The 21607-nt window shown below is 44.4% G+C and overlaps 1 protein-coding gene across 1 annotated transcript in view; it reads left to right on the plus strand.

Annotated features, from left to right (window-relative positions):
• The window catches only part of LOC143988214 (uncharacterized), a 224610-nt gene that overhangs the window by 152192 nt on the left and 50811 nt on the right, over positions 1–21607 (plus strand). Inside the window, exons 50-51 of the mRNA XM_077487601.1 lie at positions 11099–11258; positions 12768–12869. Coding sequence (XP_077343727.1) covers positions 11099–11258; positions 12768–12869 — 262 coding nt within the window. The remainder of the gene's footprint in view (positions 1–11098; positions 11259–12767; positions 12870–21607) is intronic.

Consider the following 21607-nt stretch of genomic DNA (forward strand, 5'->3'; position numbering starts at 1 on the left):
AACTCTAAACTGGTAACTTGGAAACATTTTTAAGGTGTAGCCTATCGAGATTTTTAAGTACCGTAGTTTTGTAGCGCCATTCCAGCAAGCATGTGCAATTTTAAAGCTTGAAAAGTGTGACAAAAACACGAAAATAAAAACGTCAATCAACACTCACCAAACTTCTACTAACATGAAATTAGCAGAAGGAGCCAAAAGGGTGGCGCTAAAGAGCTGAAAAATCACGTAGTACATCTAGTACATCTCTACGTTCATAATTGTTGGCCAACATTTGTGTGACCGTGTGTATGCAAGACAAATTTGAGCCAACACCCTTCAGACAAAATTTCTCGGTTTTGTTGGCCAACAATCCAATCGCGTGTATGAGGCATAACAGGATTTCCTCTAAAATTGCCCTGTATTTTGCTCCATCCATCTTCCCATCAAATCTGACCAGCTTCCCTGTCCCTGCTGAAGACAAGAATCCCCACAACATGATGCTGCCACCACCATGTTTCACGGTGGGGATGGTGTGTTCAGGGTGATGTGCAGTGTTAGTTTTCCGCCACACATAGCATTTTGCTTTTAGGCCAAAAAGTTACATTTTGGTCTCATCTGAGCAGAGCACCTTCTTTCACATGTTTGCTGTGTGCCCTACATGGCTTCCCGCGAACTGTAAAGGGGACTTCTTATGCCACGATCAGACTATCCGGCGGACTTAGTTTGGCGGACAAACCGCCGTAAAGACTAGGTCCGCCAGATTATCCGCCGTACTTTTGAAATTAACGGACTTGCCCACACACACGGAGGAAAGTCCGTTCATTTTGAGCGTGGCTTCAGGTAGCCGGGACCAGTGAAGGAAGCGTCGCTGGCCCCATCCCCTGGTATGGAGTTAAAGGGGAAGCCCTACACCGAAAAAACGGCGTGCGGGTCCCCCCCAGGTCCATATCAGACCCTTATCCGAGCATGCAACCTGGCCGGTCAGAAAAGGGGGTGGGGACGAGCGAGCGCCCCCCTCCTGAGCCATACCAGGCCACGTGCCCTCAACATGGGGGATACTTTGGGGAAGGGGGGCCGCACGGCCCCCCACCCCAAAGCACCTTGTTCCCATGTTGACAGCGACAAGGCAACAGCTCAAGAAGAGAAGAGAAGAACAGAAGAACAGAAGGCCAGAAGACAGCAGCGACAGAAGACTGGGCCACCGCTTGTAAAAGAGCTAGAAGAAGGCGCGGAGGCCCGGCAAGAAGAACCGAAGAGGGGCACAAGACCCCCGAAGTCGGAAGAAGAGGTCGGCGGCGACAAAGAAGAACGCTGGGCTCCTCCGCTAGTAAAAGAGCTAGCAAAAGTGCAGAAGATAGCGGAGGAGTCCGGGGAGAAGACCCCGATGACGGAAGAAGACCCCTGGAGCTGTACAATAAACTATTTTAACCCTTGTGTGTTGTGTTTTTTGTTTTTTTTCACAGGTGAATGGGTAGGGGTACATTGTACCCCATACTCATTCACATATTGTGGGGGGCCGGGATCTGGGGGCCCCCTTATTACAGGGGGCTCACGTATTCCGATAAGCCCCCCGCCCACAGACCCCAACAACCAGTGGACAGGGTTGTCGGGAAGAGGCCCTTGTCCTCCTCGAAATGGGGACAAGGTGCTTTGGGGTGGGGGGCTGCACGGCCCCCTTCCCCAAAGCACCCCCATGTTGAGGGCACGCGGCCTGGTATGGCTCAGGAGGGGGGCGCTCACTCATCCCCACCCGCTTTCCTGACTGGCCGAGTTGTGTGCTTGGATAAGGGTCTGATATGGACCTGGGGGGGACCCCCACACCGTTTTTTCGGCGTAGGGCTTCCCCTTTAACTCCATACTAGATGACGGGGCCAGCGACGTCTCCTTCGCTGGTCCCGGCTACCTGGAGCCGTGCTCAAAATGAGCGGACTTTTCTCCGTTTGGGTAAAAATCCACCAGATTGTTTGATCATATGTACGCGGCATTATAACTCTCTTTCAACAATGGCTTTCTTCTTTTCACTCTTCCAAAAGGCCAGATTTATGGAGTGCATGACTTATGCTGCATACACACGATCGGAAATGCCACCAGCAAAACTCCAATGAGAGCTTTTTGTCAGTAAATGCGACCATGTGTATGCTCCAAACATCTTTTGCTGGTGGAATTCCAGCCAGCAAAAGATTGAGAGCATGTTCTCTATGTTTCAGTCGGGAAAAGTTCCTATCCGAAAATGCGATTGACTGTATGTAATACAGACGTGCAAAAAAATCACGCATGCTTGGAAACAATTTGATGCATGCTGGGAAACATTGAACTTAATTTTCTCAGCTCGTCGTAGTGTTGTATGTCACCGCATTCTTGACGGTCGAAAGTTCAGAGAACTTTTGTGTGACCGTGTGTATGCAAGTCAAGCTTCAGTGGAATTCCGTCGGAAAAACTATCCAAGATTTTTCTGAAGGAAAATCCGCTCGTGTGTACGCAGCATAATAGTTGTCATGTGGACAAATTCTCCCACCTGAGCTGTGGATCTCTGTAGCTTCTCCAGAGTTACCATGGGCCTCTTGGCTACTTCTCTGATTAGTGGTCTACTTGCCTGGTCTGTCAGTTTAGATGGATGGCCATGTCTTGCAGTTGTGCCATACTATTATCATTTTCATATTAGGGATTAAACAGTGCTCCGTGAGATGTTCAAAGCTTGAGATATTTTTTTTATAACCTAATCCTGCTTTAAACTTCTGCACAACAAAAAATATTCTGCCTAACCGAACCAATAATTGGATTTGCTTCCCTGGCAAGAAAACCAACCTCAAATGACTAAGTGGTTCTCTGCCTCACAAAATTTTTTTTTGCAAGATGTAACAAGAAAATACTTTTGGTGTCCCCTTGTCAGGCAATGTAGGCTATTAATGTATTTTTGTGAACCTTACTCAGCTCCCTTGAAGATCCAGAAAAACTTGCAATGCTAGAAAAGGCTTCCTCCCATTCAAGATACTTGGGGAGTCTGTGCTTCACAGAGCTCCAATGACCTTGCACTTGTTTCTTCAGATTGTGGACTCCCCAGCCCCAGAGACTGGCATCAGAATCATCCTATCTCCTGGACTGAGAGGCATACTTCTGAAAGAAGCACAGTGGCGATGTCCAAAATTCCACTTCTTGTTGAATTTGTATACGCACAATGATATTCTGATCCATAGACAGCCTAGCTCATAGGTTCAAGAAGGCAAATTGAAACGCCCTTATGTGCCACCTGGCCCAAGGTGCCACCACTGCCAGCAAGATGTTCAAAAAGATTACTGGGGCTGTGCCAATTCTGTAAAAGGCAAACACCTGAACTGGAAGTGACATCTGGCCACCTGGAAATCTCACACGCCTCTGGTGCTTGGCATTGATCAGTACAAGGAAGCATGAGTCGACCAGTCGATTGATACTAACTGGTCCTCCTGCTGACCTGTACCTGTGACTGTTTGCATGGGCTCCATCTTGAACCTCTTGGTGTGTATGTACACATTTGATTCCTTCAAACTGAAACAGGCCAAAAGGCTCCTGCCTTAAGTTCTAGAAAAACTGGGCAGAATGGCCCCCAGAGGATTCTATACTTCCAGCATCACTGGCATGATGGCCTTGTAGGAGTATAAAAATATTGCAAACATGTTCTCTTCTGAGAGCTGTTGAACATAAATTAAATTAATTCAGTGGTCAACTTTGGAATTCTCCCTTGTTCTCCCATCTGTCTTCTGGACCTACTGGTCTTTGATGATTGTTGTCCAAACCCTCCAGAAGGAGGCTACAATCAACTTCACTCAGGCCCCCTTAGCCCCAACTATAAAAGACTGCTCTGATGCACCTTCAAAAAAACTTTCCAGCCATCTTAGCAGCTTGCTCTGGACTTGATTTGATGTCAAAAGTAACTTTGAAACACCTCCACTGTGATCTGTTAAATCTGCAGCCTGTCCTATAAGATTTGGCCTCCTGCACCTTCTGAAGTTCAGTGGGCTTGAGTGAAGGATAGCTGCTTCCTTTTACTAGTCTGTGGCCACAGTCCAAACTTTTCCTCCTGTCATTCGCTTAATTGCTTTGTTCAGTGTTTGGCCAAATAATAACCTCCCGTTATAGGAAATGTCTTGTGTAGAAGTTCTGCCTGCCCTCCAATGGCGTAACCACAATGCTTTCATAGCGGTGACTGAGTGTGCCAGCGCTTGTACTAGGTCTATCAAAAGCATCAACTAAAAGTCAGTTGCTAGGTTCCACTCTTTCCAGAAACTGTGCCAAATCTTGTAGTTTCCAGTGTTGAACGTAATGCCATTTCTGAAGTTTATCCAGTGAAGTTAACTCTATGGCTGATTAGCAGGCAAAAGCTTTTACTGTATAGATTCTGTGCAAGCCTGATGGCCAGATCACCCCAATTTTTGTGTTCCAGATGTGTTTCTGCATGAGTGTTTTTGATGCATGCTCAATGCGCTTTGCCACTTTCCAGATGTGTTCCATACAGAAACAAGGCAACATTATACTTATGTTGACTGCACTAGAATGCACAGTACTGGTGTGAACTAGGTAATTGGAATCAAAGTTAGACACTGTCCATGCGTTCTTGATGCAGAATAAAAACGCACTGGACTGTATCTGGTGTAAACAAGTTCACTTTTTTATCCATAGGATCTCTGAAGGCAACCAAGTTATAAAAATGCAAAGACATTTGCTGCCCCAGATAGAGGGCAGCATCCACCCCTGGAAGTGATCTTCTGACAAGGTCTCTGTCATCCTTCATCAATGAGCGATTTACTCTCTGCCATTATGGGAAAAGACCATCCTTCATCAATGAGCGATTTACGCTCTGCCATTATGGGAAAAGACCATCCTTCTTCAAGGAGTGATTTACGCTCTATCATTATGGATTTTGCTTGTGGCGTGAATATTTGCAGCATACTTTCTGCTATAGCAGCTTTAATAGGCCTTAGAATTTTGCACAACCACATCCTTGTGAGGCAACCTGTGCAATTTAATTTCTCTGCCACTGCAGACTGCATGCAGGCCCAAAATGCACTCTGAGTTTGGCAAGGCATTTTCTATCATGCTGGCATAAATGCATGTGCCAATTTCCTGCATTCTGTCCCTTCACAGTGTAAGTGGAAACCACTCCTTTAGAGTATATTGACCACATGCTTAATGAATGTGACAACCTGTTAGGTGTCATCGCCCTGGTCAGGATAAGATGATCATTGGCGGGTCTTGAATTCAGGGTTTCTGCTCCTAAAATAATGCAAAACGCCTTAATTTGCATAATTTCTTTGAGCACTCTTTTAACCACCTCGCGCCCGCCCTATAGCCGAATGACGGCCGTAGAGCAGGCGCTTTAGTCCGGGTGGCCATCCCTGGATGTCCTGTTGTTTACTTCCGCAATGCGCGCCGCCGCGGGCGCGCATCGGGGAAGTTCTGTGTTTGCCGTGTCCCCCGGAGACAGGCAAACACAGATCGCTGTAAACGGCCAATCACAGCGGCCGTTTACAGCGCGATCGGCGTGTCCAATGTGAGATGATCTCATATGTAAACATATGAGATCATCTCTCAGCGCCGCTCTCCCTCCTCACACAGACAGCGTGTGAAAGGGGAGAGATGAACGGCTGCAGCGGCCGTAAGTGTAAAAAAAAAAGTTAAAAAAGTGCCATCCTCCCCCAGTACCATCCTGCCCCAGTGCCATCCTGCCCCAGTGCCATTCACCCCAGTGCCATCCTGCCCCAGTGCCATCCGCCCCAGTGCCATCCACCCCAGTGCCATCCTGCCCCAGTGCCATCCACCCCAGTGCCATCCCCCCAGTGCTGCCTGCCCCCAGTGCCACCTGTTAGTGCTATCTGTCCCCAGTGCCACCTGTTGTCAGTGCCATTTGTCCCCAGTGCCATCTGTCTTCAGTGCCACGTATAAGCGCCATCTGTCATTAGTACCACGTGTCATCAGTGCCACATAGTGCCATCTGTCATCAGTGCCACATATTAGTGCCATCTGTCATCAGTGCCACATATCAGTTCCATTTGTCATCAGTGCCACCTGTCAGTGTCAAGTGCCATCTGTTGTGAGTGCCACATGTCATCAATGCCACTTATCAGTGCCATCTGTCATCAGTGTCACGCGTCATCGGTGCCACGTATTAGTGCCATCTGTCATCGGTGGCACGTATTAGTGCCATCTGTCATCAGCGCCACGTATTAGTGCCACGTGTCATCAGTGCCATGTATTAGTGCCACGTGTCATCAGTGCCACGTATACGTGCCGTATACGTGCCATCTGTCATCAGTGCCACGTATAAGTGCCATCTGTCATCAGTGCCACATTAGTGCCATCTGTCATCAGTGCCACGTGTCATCAGTGCTACGTATAAGTGTCATCATTGCCACATATCAGTGCCATCTGTCATCAGTGTCACGTGTCATTGTCCTGGTGCTCCGGGGCCTTCAAAAGTGTAATAAGTAGTCAACAAGTTAGATGTGTAATTTATGCTCCTAGAACACGTGATGGCGCTCCCTGCATGTTGGGCCTCTCTATGTGGCCAGGCTGTGAAAAAGTTCCACACATGTGGTATTGTAATACTCAGGAGGAGTAGCAGAATTTTTTTGGGGGTGTCATTTGTGGTATACACGTGCCATGTGAGAGAAATAACCTATTACAATGACAATTTTATGGAAAAAAATAAAAAAAATGAAAAATCTTAATTTTGCAAAGAATTGTGGGAAAAAATGACAACATCAAAAAGCTCACCATGCCTCTTACTAAATACCTTGGAATGTCTACTTTGCAAAAAGGGGTCATTTGGGGGGTATTTATACTTTCCTGGCTTGTTTGGGTCACAAAAAATGAGATCGTCCACCAGTACATCAGATGTGATCAATTTTGTGCGATTGGCCCCACAGCTTGTAGACTCTCTAACTTTCACAAAGACCAAATAATATCCACTAATTTGGGTTATTTTTACCAAAGATATGTAGCAGTATAAATTGTGGCCAAAATTTATGAAGAAAAATTAATAATTTGCATAATTCTGTTACAGAAACAAAGAAATATGCGTTTTTTTTCAAAATTTTCGGTCTTTTTTCATTTATAGCGCAAAAAATAAAAACGCCAGAGGTGATCAAATACCACCAAAAGAAAGCTCTATTTGTGGGAAAAAAAGTAAAAAATATTAATTTGGGTACAGTGTTGCATGACTGAGTAATTGTCATTCAAAGTGTGAGAGCACCAAAAGCTGAAAATTGGTCTGGGCAGGAAGGGTGTTTAAGTGCCCAGTAAGCAAGTGGTTAAAAATCATGTCCCACATTGCCCCCTCCTACCTATGCTAATCTTCTGTGCCACTAACAGGTGTGGCAAGATCATACATGCACAAAATATATGGAAAAAAGGCATATATTACATCTCACCAAAAAACAGGTACCCTGTCTCTTTAAGACCCATCTGGCTTCCTCAACTCACTTCAGAAGCAGCCACAGGTGAGTTTAGACAGCATTTCCAAAGGCAGACAGCAGACACAGTTAGAGTCTGAGACAAAAAAAACTGTCTGACTGTCAAACCCACAAAAATACACAGCATAGCAGGGCAGCCAGGACAGCACTTCCAGGCAGACAGGAGACTCAGTCAGAATCTTACCAGGCAGGACTGCAGAGAGAGAGGGAGAGAAGCCCTCCCAACTGCAGACCTCCAAGATCATTTACACCACTGTTTGGCGACTGGTCTATCCTGTGCTGCCCAGCTCTCTGCACCCTGTGACCTGATTCACAGCTGCTCTCAGACTGACAATAAAGCCAGGAGACCAGTGTACTGCATATAAAAAGACAGGGAAAAAAACCCAAAGGGAGAGGCAATGATGACATTGAGGAGCTTTTATAATACCCCACCTGTACAACTTCAATGCTGTTTAAGCAAAATTTTGCCCGTGGCCTTGGCACAAAAAGGGCACCACGTTTTTAGAAGGATTTACCTTCAGCATTCAGGGTCTTCCAATTCCATGAGAGGCTGAACATGGAGGGGTAGGTTCGGCAGGAGGGGATGCAGCAGACAAATTACCTACCAACTGGAATCAACAGGTGGCCTGAAGAAGACAAAAAAGTAGAACATCTTAGTCGGCTGAACATATATATGTATATATATAATGTTTGGGGGTTCTAAGTAATTTCTATCAAATAATTCAGATTTTTACATGTAAACAAAATGTGTCAGAATAGGGCTGGTCCTTTAACCACTTCAGCTCTGGAAGATTTACCTCCTTCATGACCAGACCATTTTTTGCAATACGGCACTGTGTTACTTTAACTGACAATTGGGTGGTAGTGGTCATTCAAAACTGTACCTAAACAAAATTGATGTCCTTTTTTTCGCCACAAATAGAGCTTTCTTTTAGTGGTATTTGATCACCTCTGCAGTTTTTATTTTTTGCACTATAAACAAAAATTCAGACAATTTTGAAAAAAATAAATCAAATTTCTTCATCAATGTAGGCCAATATGTATTCTGCTACATATTTTTGGTACAAAAAATCTCAATAAGCTTTTATTGATTGGTTTGTGCAAAAGTTATAGCGTCTACAAACTATAGGATATTTTTATTTATTTATTTTTACTAGTAATGGAGGCAATCAGTGACTTATAGTAGGACTGCAATATTGTGGCGGACAGTCGGGACACTTTTGACACTTTCTGGTAATCAGTGACACTAATACAGTGATCAGTCCTAAAAGTATGCACTGTCACGGTACTAATGACACTGGTAGGGAAGGGGTTAACATCAGGGGACATCAAAGGGTTAAATGTGTGCCTAACCAGTGCTTTACTATTGTGGGGGAGGTACTTGTACTAGAAGAAGGCATGGATTGGTGCCCCTGCTTAGCAGAGTTTCTTCTGTAGTGACAGAATGGTGATCTGCCTTGTTTACATTCTTCCTGTGTATCAAAGCATCAGCAGCATCGAGTCTGCTGTACCCGCCAATCAGCTCCTACTGCATCTAATCACAGCAGGAGTGCCCCAAACCTAGAAATGCAGGATCACGCACAAGTGGTCAAAAGATATAATATATATATATATATATATATATATATATATATATATATATATATATATATATATATATATATATATATACACAGTGCCTTGCGAAAGTATTCGGTCTCCTTGAACTTTTCAACCTTTTGCCGCATTTCAGGCTTCAAACATAAGGATATAAAATTTTATTTTTTCGTGAAGAATCACCAACAAGTGGGACACAATTGTGAAGTGGAACGAAATCTATTGGATATTTTAAACTTTTTTAGCAAATAAAAAACTGAAAAGTGGTGCGTGCAAAATTATTCAGCCCCTTTACTTTTAGTGCAGCAAACTCACTCCAGAAGTTCAGCGAGGATCTCTGAATGATCCAATGTTGTCCTAAATGACTGATGGTGACAAATAGAATCCACCTGTGTGTAATCAAGTCTCTGTATAAATGCACCTGCTCTGTGATAGTCTCAGGGTTCTGTTAAAAGTGCAGAGAGCATCATGAAGACCAAGGAACACACCAGGCAGGTCCGTAATACTGTTGTGGAGAAGTTTAAAGCTGGATTTGGATACAAAAAGATTTCCCAAGCTTTAAACATCCCAAGGAGCACTGTGCAAGAGATCATTTTGAAATGGAAGGAGTATCAGACCACTGCAAATCTACCAAAACCTGGCCGTCCCTCTAAACTTTCAGCTCAGACAAGGAGAAGACTGATCAGAGATGCAGCCAAGAGGCCCATGATCACTCTGGATGAACTGCAGAGAACTACAGCTGAGGTGGGAGAGTCTGTCCATAGGACAACAATCAGTCGTACACTGCACAAATCTGGCCTTTATGGAAGAGTGGCAAGAAGAAAGCCATTTCTCAAAGATATCCATAAAAAGTCTTGTCTAAAGTTTGCCACAAGCCACCTGGGAGACACACCAAACATGTGGAAGAAGGTGCTCTGGTCAGATGAAACCAAAATCGAACTTTTTGCCCACAATGCAAAACGATATGTTTGGCGTAAAAGCAACACAGCTCATCACCCTCAACACACCATCCCCACTGTCAAACATGGTGGTGGCAGCATCATGGTTTGGGCCTGCTTTTCTTCAGCAGGGACAGGGAAGATGGTTAAAATTGAGGGGAAGATGGATGCAGCCAAATACAGGACCATTCTGGATGAAAGTCTGTTGGAGTCTGCAAAAGACCTGAAACTAGGACGGAGATTTATCTTCCAACAAGACAATGATCCCAAACATACAGCAAAATCTACAAGGGAATGGTTCACAAATAAACGTATCCAGGTGTTAGAATAGCCAAGTCAAAGTCCAGACCTGAATCCAATCGAGAATGGAAAACTGCTGTTCCATTCTTGAAAACTGCTGTTCACAAACGCTCTCCACCCAACCTCACTGAGCTCGAGCTGTTTTGCAAGGAAGAATGGGCAAGAATTTCAGTCTCTCAATGTGCAAAACTGATAGAGACATACCCCAAGCGACTTGCAGCTGTAATCGCAGCAAAAGGTGGCTCTACAAAGTATTAACGCAAGGGGGCCGAATAATTTTGCACGCCCCACTTTTCATTTTTTTATTAGTTAAAAAAGTTTCAAAAATCCAATAGATTTCGTTCCACTTCACAATTGTGTCCCACTTGGTGATTCTTTACAAAAAATTAAAATGTTATATCTTTATGTTTGAAGCCTGAAATGTGGCAAAAGGTTGAAAGGTTCAAGGGGGCCAAATACTTTTCGCAAGGCACTATAGGGACAGCATTTTATTGTACCTTTAGTTAGCTGACAAGATGGCTTTACCAGGCAAATTGACGTTCAAGCAAAAAATAAATAAAAAAAATTACAACAACAAAATAATAAACAAAGAAAAAGAACAAAAAAACTAACAAACAGAAAACATGAACAAGTTACAAAGAATACCTTTGCATAATACCTCTCCAGACACCTCTCTAATGTGCTTATATGGAAAATCAATACCCACAGGATGTTTAACAGAAATACCAGTTTATTAAAGTACTATATGTATATGTGAATGAACAAGAGCAAAATATAATTCATTGTAATGTTATTAGGCACTATTTGCTAACCTACTGAATATGTTCTTCTAATTAACAGATTGCTGGATGTATTTGCGCAAACAACTATACAGGAGAATTCTGCCAGATCCCACCTGATCCGTGTATTCAAGGCTGCTACACCAATGTGACATGTGATAATACAACTGGCTGTGGACCATGTCCACCTGGCTTCTCTGGGGATGGGCTCCATTGTACAGGTACATCTTGTATATTTGTCTTCCTTTCAGTATAGTATGCATATCTTCTATGGCGAGAATATTGTTTCTATCTGTATATATTTTAAATATAGCTTACCTTAAATGTTTAGAAGTGTTTATCACATATAATTAAAAACAGTTATTTCCTGATAAACCTGCCTATCCAAACATTTGGTAAGGTTTTCTACCTTTACAAAGTGCCGCTCCAGAAAAAAACAACAAGCAAGCCCTTGACCTTCCAAACAGGCAATTTTCTAACAACTTAACAGTTTGTGATTGACCAAGTAATCCAGTCAACATCTTTGCAATATACATTCATAAACTGTTGGTGAAACGTCCTTGGGATTTTTCTTGTTCTCTTTCAAAGCTGGTTTGAAACTGTTATAAAACTACCTGTTGGCATTTGCAGTGTTAAAGCGGAGTTCCAGCCTATAAAAAAAAAATACATTTAAAGTCAGCATTTACAAATACTAAGGACACTTAGCTGTCCAGGTATCCCGCAATGTTGGCACCCCTAGCCAATTCGTCAATCTGCTTTGGGTGTAGGCTCCAGCATCTTCACTAAGTGAAACAGGAACAACAGGAAACAAAGCCTTGTGGCTTCGCAGCCTGTTTCCTACTGCACATGCGCGAGTGGTGCTGTGCTTTTCTGAATGGTCCCACTGTCTTCCGATCTTACCCGCAAGTGGGAGCAGGTACCTGGTTTTGGCAGGTGTTCCCTCCCCCGCCCCAAAAGGTGCCAAATGTGGCAGCGGAGGGGGGAGGAAGCAAATAAGCGGAGCTCCGCTTTAACTCCCTGCTGTAGGTGGCTTTTGACCAAAAGGGAAGGGAACAAAAGGGGAAGTAAATCAAGTGGAACGTGGTTCCTCTATGATTTCTTTTGGTGACCAGACGAATCAGCTGTCTGATTGGATGCTCGTGCCCCTTGTGACCTTGAGTCAAGGCAGTATCTACTTAAGACACAAGATTTGGTGCACAATTAGCAAGTGGTTAGTGTAGTGACAAGTTTCCTGTCTATCAGGGAGAGTGTTCAGAGGTAGGGAAAGATTCCAAAGGAGTAGGCACAGTGCAAGGACTATGTCCTTCCTCGGTTTTTTGGAAGCCTCTCATTTGGGTGTGGATCAGCCAGCCCACATTCTCACTCCTTTTTGCAGAAGCCGTCGACATATTATGAAGTGAACGCTCCGCTGTTGCAATTTTGAAAGTGGTTCAGGTCAGCTGTGCCTATCGGCCGGGCCCAACTGTGCATTATTAGGACTTTTCTTACACCATTCTCATTCACGTTGGCCTCTGTGTGATCACTGCTCATCAACACACCACACTGCACCCTGCTCATACCTCCAATGACCAACAAATTATATTTAGGGTCTGAAGAGAAAGGTGCATATTAATAAATATAGGTCTCTTCATAAAGGTATTTTGGACGTTCTTGATGAGAGTGAAAGGTTCTATTAAGTTGTTGTAATACAGCATCACCATACTAATTATTTATTTTATTTTATTTTATAGAAATTGATGAATGTTCCACTGGTACTAATAAATGTGATCAAAACGCTAATTGTACCAATACCATTGGAAGTTACACCTGCACATGCAAAGAAGGATTTAATGGTGAGTATTCATTCCTGTAAATAAATGTAAAAAGCAAGTATACTGGGTCTAATGGCTACAGCAGACACCTTGGGGAATTACTCTTGATAATCTTGAAATTTACATTGGTAAACCAATCAGTCATATACACCCAAAATCATAGACATACAGGCCTTTTTATGCAATTAGGTTATGTTTAATATACTTTCATCAATTAGCAAGGGCTTTTCTACTTTCTATGTTTGCAAATTCTTTGACTTTGGAGCAACATACAGGTCTGATGTTTCAATGTAGACATATACTGTAAAATGGTCAGAAAACACATAGGGGTCAATTTATAAGAAATTTTCTAGGCGAATGTTACAAGCTCAATCTTCATAATTCCTGACTGTATTTTGCCTAATATGTTAATTTTGCTTGATTGCCAGCTTCATCTAATGGCAAAAATTTGGTATTTTTCTGAAATACCTTGATCAGGAAAAGTACTGCATTATGGCCACTAGAGGTTGCGTAGGAAATCACTGCATTAGGCAATATACGGTCAGAATTCATGAAAACTGAGCAAATTCTTGTGTCATTTATTCAGTGATTTTTTTCCCTTATAGATAAATAGACCACATGGAAATTTTTGACATTTTGTTCCTTGTGTTTCCATTCCTCTTCCCAGTTATGTAATCTCAGCTTAACCACCGAAGCCCGGGAAGGATTTACCCCCTTAATGACCAGGCTATTTTTTGCGATATGACACTGCGTAAATTTAACAATTGTGTGATCGTGCGATGCTGTACCCATACACAATTGATGTCCTTTTTTCACACAAATAGAGCTTTCTTTTGGTGCTATTTGATCACCTCTGCGGTTTTTATTTTTTGCACTAGGAACAAGAAAAGACCAACAATTTTGAAAAAAAAACTATATTTTTACTTTCTGTTACATACATATCCAAACAAAATAATATACAAAAAAAATAATTTATTCATCAGTTTAGGCCAATATATATTCTACGTATTTTAGGTAAAAAAAAATCCCAATAAGCGTATATATTGATTGGCGGACATCGAGGCTCTGGGACCCATGGGTTTGCTCCCGCGGCATGCAGCAGGTGCGCACACCCACAGTTTCACATGTATGGACTGCCATATGGGTACGACGGTTCACGCAGGAGAGTCAACTTGCCACCGTATATATACAGTGGCTAGTCGGCAACTGATTAAAGTGATATTAAACATTCATAGTATAAAACAGTTCATTCAGTTTAAAATTGAAATGAAAAGCAAAATATTTGTGTATAGATTAAAAAAGCCACTATGAATGCCTTTTTTCTCCTTTTTTTATAAGTGATCACATTCCCTTTGTTCTCAGCTGCATACGAACTAGGGGGAGGAGAAGCAACAGTACACAATCTTCCCAGTAAATGGCTGTACAAGCCTGATCATTGGAGGAGAACAGCCTAAATTCCCAGCACAGCTATAGAACTGACCATGATGTGTTCTCCTGATTTGTGTGGTCAGTTTTTAATAGGAAAGCAGAGGGACAAGCAGAACAGAACAGAATACTTTTACATAGAAGTACATGGTGCAGCAGGAGCATATTAGGAATATGAAAAATGGCAGGGTAACAAACACTTTAACCACTTATGGACCGACCGCCATTGTTTTACGTTGCTATTTTGAAGAGGAATATCATTTTATAATTTTTAGATCACTTTTATCGGTGGCAGGAGAAGGCCCCCCTCCCACCACACTCTGGTGCCCTCTGCCGTTTACCGGAGCCGCCGGCAGCAGCTGAGACAGTCGGGTCTGCTCTCCTGTTAGGCATGGAGAAGAGTGAGGGGAAGATACCCCCCCCCCTCATTTCCATATCATTGCAGTGCGGAAGCAACGTCAAAACGTCACTTCCCGCCCATAGCTCTTAAAGGGACATTATTTTTTTTTAAATGACATTTACTTTTTTTTATTTTATTTTTTTATTGCATTTTAGTGTAAATATGAGATCTTTTTGACCCCAGATCTCACATTTAAGAGGTCCTGTCATGCTTTTTTTTCTATTACAAGGGATATTTACATTCCTTGTAATAGGAATAAAAGTGACACAATTTTTTTTTAAACATGCAACCTGTAGAATTTTCTAAATGTCTTCTATGGAGATTTTTAAGGGTAAAAGTCTGTTGCCATTCTACAAACGGGCACAATTTTGAAGCGTGACATGCTGGGTATCAATTTACTCGGCGTAACATCATATTTCACAATATAAAAATATATGGGCTAACTTTCCTGTTGTCTTGTTTTTTTATTAAAAAAAGTGCACTTGTAAGACCACTGCTAAAATACGGTGTGACAGAAAGTATTGCAATAACTGCTATTTTATTCTCTAGGGTGTTAGAGATATATATAATTTTTGGGGATTCTTAGTAATTTTCTAGCAATAAAAAAGTTTTTTAACTTGTAAACACCAAATCTCAGAAAGAGGCTTGGTCCTTAACCTCCTCGCGCCCGCCCTATGGCCGAATGACGGCCGTAGAGCAGGCGCCTTCGTCCGGGTTGCCGTCCCTGGACGGCGTGATGTTTACTTCCGCAATGCGCGCTGCCACGGGCGCGCATCGCGGAAGTTCTGTGTTCGCCGTGTCCCCCGGGGACAGGCAAACACAGATCGCTGTAAACGGCCAATCACAGCGGCCGTTTACAGCGTGATCGGCGTGTCCAATGGGAGATGATCTCATATGTTTACATATGAGATCATCTCTCAGCGCTGCTCTCCTTCCTCGCACAGACAGTGCGAGAGGGGAGAGATGAACGGCTGCAGCGGCAGCCGTTCTGCCTGTGAGAGAAAAAAAAGTTAAAAAATAAAATAAAGTGCCATCCTCCCCTAGCAGTGCCATCCTCCCCCAGCAGTGCCATCCACCCCCAGCAGTGCCATCCACCCCCAGCAGTGCCATCCGCCCCAGTGCCATCCGCCCCAGTGCCATCTGCCCCAGTGCCATGCTCACTGCGCGCTCCCAGCACAGTAAGTACAATGTCGTGGGAAGTTCCTGATGCATGCTTGTGATTGGGAGCCTGTGATCACGTGACCTCTGTGACAGTCAATCACAACGGTCACTTGATTGGAATGCCCATCTCTGCCACCTGCCTTTTAGATTCTATTATAAAGGGGTGGCAGCGGGAAGGGGTTAATACTAAACACTGGTAACTATTCCCTGAATGCCCAACCTTTTTTTTTTTTTATTTCATTGGGGAATCTTTATCCTTTGTGACTGCTTCATTTGAATGAAAAAAATTGTATTGTTGCATTATAGGAGCAACTTCACCCTTTTTTTTTATAAGGGGTGGATTTTTTTCAACAAAGATTATTCAAACTTTGTACTAAACTAGTTAAATGGTATAAAGCAAAGGCATCATGCAGTGTATTTTACTTGTGTGCACCTTCCAATGGCTGACCAGCCAGCCATATAAAATATATCAATCAGAGACCAAATTGATGAGCACAACCTACCACCAACAGCATTTATCGACAACCGTGACTTTAAAAGTGTGGTGGCATGTTGTCATGATCCTTCAGGCTGTTTTTACAATTGAAGGTAAAGAAAAAAAAGGGGAGGACAGAGATAGGTCTGACTTTAAAAGCACATTGGACAGTATTATATATAAAAATATATTTTATTTAGGATAATACATATGAAAACAGAGCAAAAAATGGGGGTAAAGAATTAAAAACATATAGCACACACTAAAGATAATACATGGTGTAAAAGAACATTCTGTCAGAAACCGTAAATCAGACTAAGACAGAAGCACAGTTAAATCACACTTGTTTAATAATAATAAAAAAAGGTAAACATAGTCAAAACTTGGGGGGCGTGGCCTGGACAGCAATGGAGTAGGACGTCTGTGGTGAGTCCTCCGTTTGCCCACTGTATCCTGCCGCCTATCCTGCTAAAATTATCTCTGCTTCCACAGCCAGGGACCTTGCCACTCTCCCTGGGCAGCCATCCAGCCACCCAGCGCTCGAAAGCGCCCCCCACGGCCCCCGCCGAAGCTCTCCTCTTCCATCCGGGCTTGCTGTGCAGGAAAGACTGGGGACTCGGCCTACCTCCTGGAGGAGCGGCCATCTTGGTTCACCCGGCGGCCGCTCCGGCAGCTCTATCTCTCTGTACAGGCAGCCCTGAGCCTGCTTATTGCCCCCTATGCCCACTGGATGATCTGGGGTACATGCTGAGGCAATTGTTTGGTCGGTGGAGGCCTGAGGGACGGTCATCTTGCTACACCCTGTGACTGCCCTGGTGAGGACTCACAGATCTCCTGTATTGCTTCCCTTCGTTTTAGTGCCACTGGACCTTGCCACTGATTGTCTGACATCCCACAGCCTCCTCTGGGACACCCCTGGACTGGGTAGGAGGGGGGATATTAACGATCCTGCCTGGTGAACAGCAGCCATCTTGGTACACCCGGGAATTCTCCTGCTCTTCTCCTGCAGTATGTCTCCACCAAAAAAGAGCTCTGAAGCCGCTGACAAACTTGCCAAGTACCGCAGGCTCGGAGAAGACCTGCGGGATAAAGACGGCGCAGGCGCATCCCCGGATATGGAACGCTCCGAAGCGGCCACTAACAAGGTCCTAGATGCCATTGCCATGTGCCAGAGCACGCTTACCACCAAAATCGAGGAGGTCAAAATTTATGTTTCTCTTATCAGACAGGACCTTTCCACCCTGCGGGATGGTGTGGAGGAAGCGGAGACCCGCATCGGCAGAGTGGAAGATATTTTACACCCCCTGCAACATACTACTGATGAGGTGCGTCGTCAGCTACAGCAGCTTAGTGCAAAGCAGGACGACATGGAAAATCGCCTTCGGAGGTGTAACCTCCGCTTTATCGGCCTCCCTGAGCATGCTGAGGGTAACGACCCGGCAAGCTTCCTTGAGAACTTCCTTACAACCAATTTTGGTAGAGAGGCATTCTCTGTGATGTTTGCAGTTGAAAGAGCTCACCGCATCCCTGCCCGCCCTCCTCCCCAAGGAGCTCCGCCGCGTACTCTGATAGCGAAATTCCTAAATTTCAAAGATCGCGACAAGATCCTCCGCCTGACTAGAGAGAAGGGGAATATCCCCCATGCCAACGTTCATGTGGCCGTCTTCCCAGACTTCTCCAATGAGGTGCAGCAACAACGGTCCAGGTTCCAGGAGGTTAAACGTCGCCTCCGTACTCTACACCTCAAGTATGCCATGTTATATCCTGCGAAGCTCCGTGTGGAATGTGACGGCCGAACCCATTTCTTCGAAGACCCCGAACTGGCATCCACCTGGATTGATCAGAGGGATCGCCGGGCCTGAACGTGCCATGCTGTCTGAAAGCTGTGAGTGCTCTAACCCCCCCTTCCGCTCCTCTCCTTTTCCCGCAATGCTGTTTGACTTTCATCTACGGTCTATCCCCTTAATGAACACAGTGCGGATCTGTGTATTCTGGCAGAGCGGGGGGACAGTAATGGCAACCCCTCCCCCCCCCCTTTTTTTTTTTTTTTTTTTTCCTTTTTATATATACCACCCCGGATCTTGCAATATTCCGGCCGCATTCGGGTGATTTTGATCCATTATCCTCGCTTTCTCTGCGCCTGAAAGAGACTGGCTGAAGACCACATGCTGACCGATGTTGTGGATTCCTGCTATACCTTGACTATTGCTCCGTTGGCAAACGGGACCTCTCCCTGTACGACTGTAATGGTGCCACACTGTTGTGGCTCCTGCACCCCATGCGCTTCTCAGAGAAGGAGTCGCCCCCTAGGATTTTTGTGAACTTTGTCCGTTTGCTGGACTGTTTTCTGTTCCTCTTCTTTTTTTTTCTTTTTATAATGGGTATCTATGCTCCCTTAAAATTAAGTCCCTTGCCTCCAATGGGCCTTGCCCGTTGGATGTCCTCCGTTGATACCTGGTTGTGGGATACTATGTCTGTGCCGAGTTGGGGAGGCAATGGACTGGGAGGGATGGGAAATGTTGTGGGTATTTGTTTTTCTATGCCAACCTATCTACAAATGTTTTGTTATGCTATAGGTACTACAGTGGTGTGAAAAAGTGTTTGCCCCCTTCCTCATTTCCTGTTCCTTTGCATGTTTGTCACACTTAAGTGTTTCGGAACATCAAACCAATTTAAACAATAGTCAAGGACAACACAAGTAAACACAAAATGCAATTTGTAAATGAAGGTGTTTATTATTAAAGGTGAAAAAAAATCCAAACCATCATGGCCCTGTGTGAAAAAGTGATTGCCCCCTAAACCTAATAACTGGTTGGGCCACCCTTAGCAGCAACAACTGCAACCAAGCGTTTGCGATAACGTGCAATGAGGCTTTTACAGCGTCCTGGAGGAATTTTGGCCCACTCATCTTTGCAGAATTGTCCTAATTCAGTTACATTAGAGGGTTTTTGAGCATGAACGGTCTTTTTAAGGTCATACCACAACATCTCAATAGGATTCAGGTCAGGACTTTGGCTAGGCCACTCCAAAGTCTTCATTTTGTTTTTCTTCAGCCATTCGGTGGTGGACTTGCTGGTGTGTTTAGGATCATTGTCCTGCTGCAGAACCCAAGTTCGTTTCAGCTTGAGTACACGAACAGATGGTCGGACATTCTCCTTCAGGATCGCTTGGTAGACAGCAGAATTCATAGTTCCTTTTATCACGGCAAGTCTTCCAGGTCCTGAAGCAGCAAAACAGCCCCAGACCATCACACTACCACCACCATATTTTACTGTTGGTATAATGTTCTTTTTATGAAATGCAGTGTTCCTTCTACGCCAGATATACTTGGACACACACCTTCCAAAGAGTTCCATTTTTGTCTCATCGGTCCACAGAATGTTGTCCCAAAAGTCTTGGGGATCATCAAGATGTGTTGTGGAGAAATTGAGACGAGCTTTGATGTTCTTTTTGCTCAGCAGTGGTTTTCTCCTTGGAACTCTGCCATGAAGGCCATTTTTGCCCAGTCTTTTCCTGATGGTGGAGGCATGAACGCTGACCTTAACTGAGGCAAGTGAGGCCTGCAGTTCCTTGGACGTTGTTGTGGGGTCTTTTGTGACCTCTTGGATGAGTCGTCGCTGCGCTCTTGGGGTAATTTTGGGCGGCCGGCCACTCCTGGGAAGGTTCACCACTGTTCCATGTCTTCGCCATTTGTGGATAATGGCTCTCACTGTGGTTCGCTGGATTCCCAAAGCTTTGGAAATGGCTTTATAACCCTTTCCAGACTGATAGATCTCAATTACTTTCTTTCTCAATTGTTCCTGAATTTCTTTGGGTCTCGGCATGATGTGTAGCTTTTAAGGATCTTCTGGTGGACCTTACTGTGTCAAGCAGCTCCTATTTAAGTGATGCCTTGATTGTGAACAGGTGTGGCAATAATCAGGCCTGGGTGTGGCTAGAGAAATTGAACTCAGGTGTGGACAACCACAGTTATAGTATGTTTTAACAAGGGGGGCAATCACTTTTTCACACAGGGCCATGATGGTTTGGATTTTTTTTCACCTTTAATAATAAACACCTTCATTTACAAATTGCATTTTGTGTTTACTTGTGTTGTCCTTGACTATTGTTTAAATTGGTTTGATGTTCCGAAACACTTAAGTGTGACAAACATGCAAAGGAACAGGAAATGAGGAAGGGGGCAAACACTTTTTCACACCACTGTATGTTGTTGTCACATGTGCACTATAGATATTGGTTGATACAGAGGTTTCCACCAATGGCTCTGTCCATGTCTGCTCGGCTGGTCCTAGTCCATCTGCGGTTCATTACGCACGCCCTATATCCGCCATGAGCTCCCTAAAATTTCTGACGTGGGATGTCAGGGGCATGCGCAATAAGATTAAGCGCACCGCCGTTCTGACATTCCTTAAATCTCAGCGTGCTGATGTCATCGCACTGGTTGAGACTCATGTTACGGGTCACTTACAATCCTCTTTGAAAAAGCCTTGGATAGGCTGGGCCTATCATGCTACTCACACTTCGTATTCCAGAGGGGTCTCGGTCCTGGTTGCAAAAAGGGTCCCATTTGATTTAATGTCACTTCAGACGGACCAGCAGGGAAGATATGTGTTTATACACGCCACCGTTAATGGATCCCCATCCTGATACTAGCTTGCTATGTCCCCCCCCCATACAATTCACTTGTCATTAGTGAGGGTCTTGCCTTTATGACTCAATATCCCTCCGTACCAGCGGTGTGGATGGGAGACTTTAATATGACTCTCACTCCTGCCCTGGACCGTATGGGTGCACCAGACCCTCCCTCTGACTCGCCAGCCCACACTAGGCTATACCGCATGCTGACCGACTTTGCTATTGTTGACACTTGGCGCCACAGACACCCACACGCTAAAGCCTTCTCATGCTTCTCGGCCAGTCACAACACTATGTCGCGTATAGATTTTATTTTAATTTCAAGGTCCCTAACACCGAAACTAGGGGATGTGGGCTTTGCTCCGAGAATACTTTCGGATCACACTCCATACTGGATTGCGCTCCAGCTCCTGAGCGTCTCACCTGCTCCTCCTTGGCGGCTCAACCCGTTTTGGCTGACGGCCCTGAGGGACCAGGTAGACATCCCCACTGAACTACAATATTACTTCACGGCTAACGGGCACTCAGCTGCTTATGACATGGTCTGGGAGATGTTTAAACTGCATGCCCGCTCCCTCCTTTCCACGCGCATCAATAGAGTCAAAAGGTCATCTAAACTTATTCTGCAACAGGCTGCGGAACATCTACAGGTGCTGGAGGAGG

Source organism: Lithobates pipiens, unplaced genomic scaffold, assembly GCF_037356315.1.
Source record: "Lithobates pipiens isolate NorthernLeopardFrog02 unplaced genomic scaffold, aLitPip1_a1.2 Scaffold_18, whole genome shotgun sequence".
Lineage (NCBI taxonomy): Eukaryota > Metazoa > Chordata > Amphibia > Anura > Ranidae > Lithobates > Lithobates pipiens.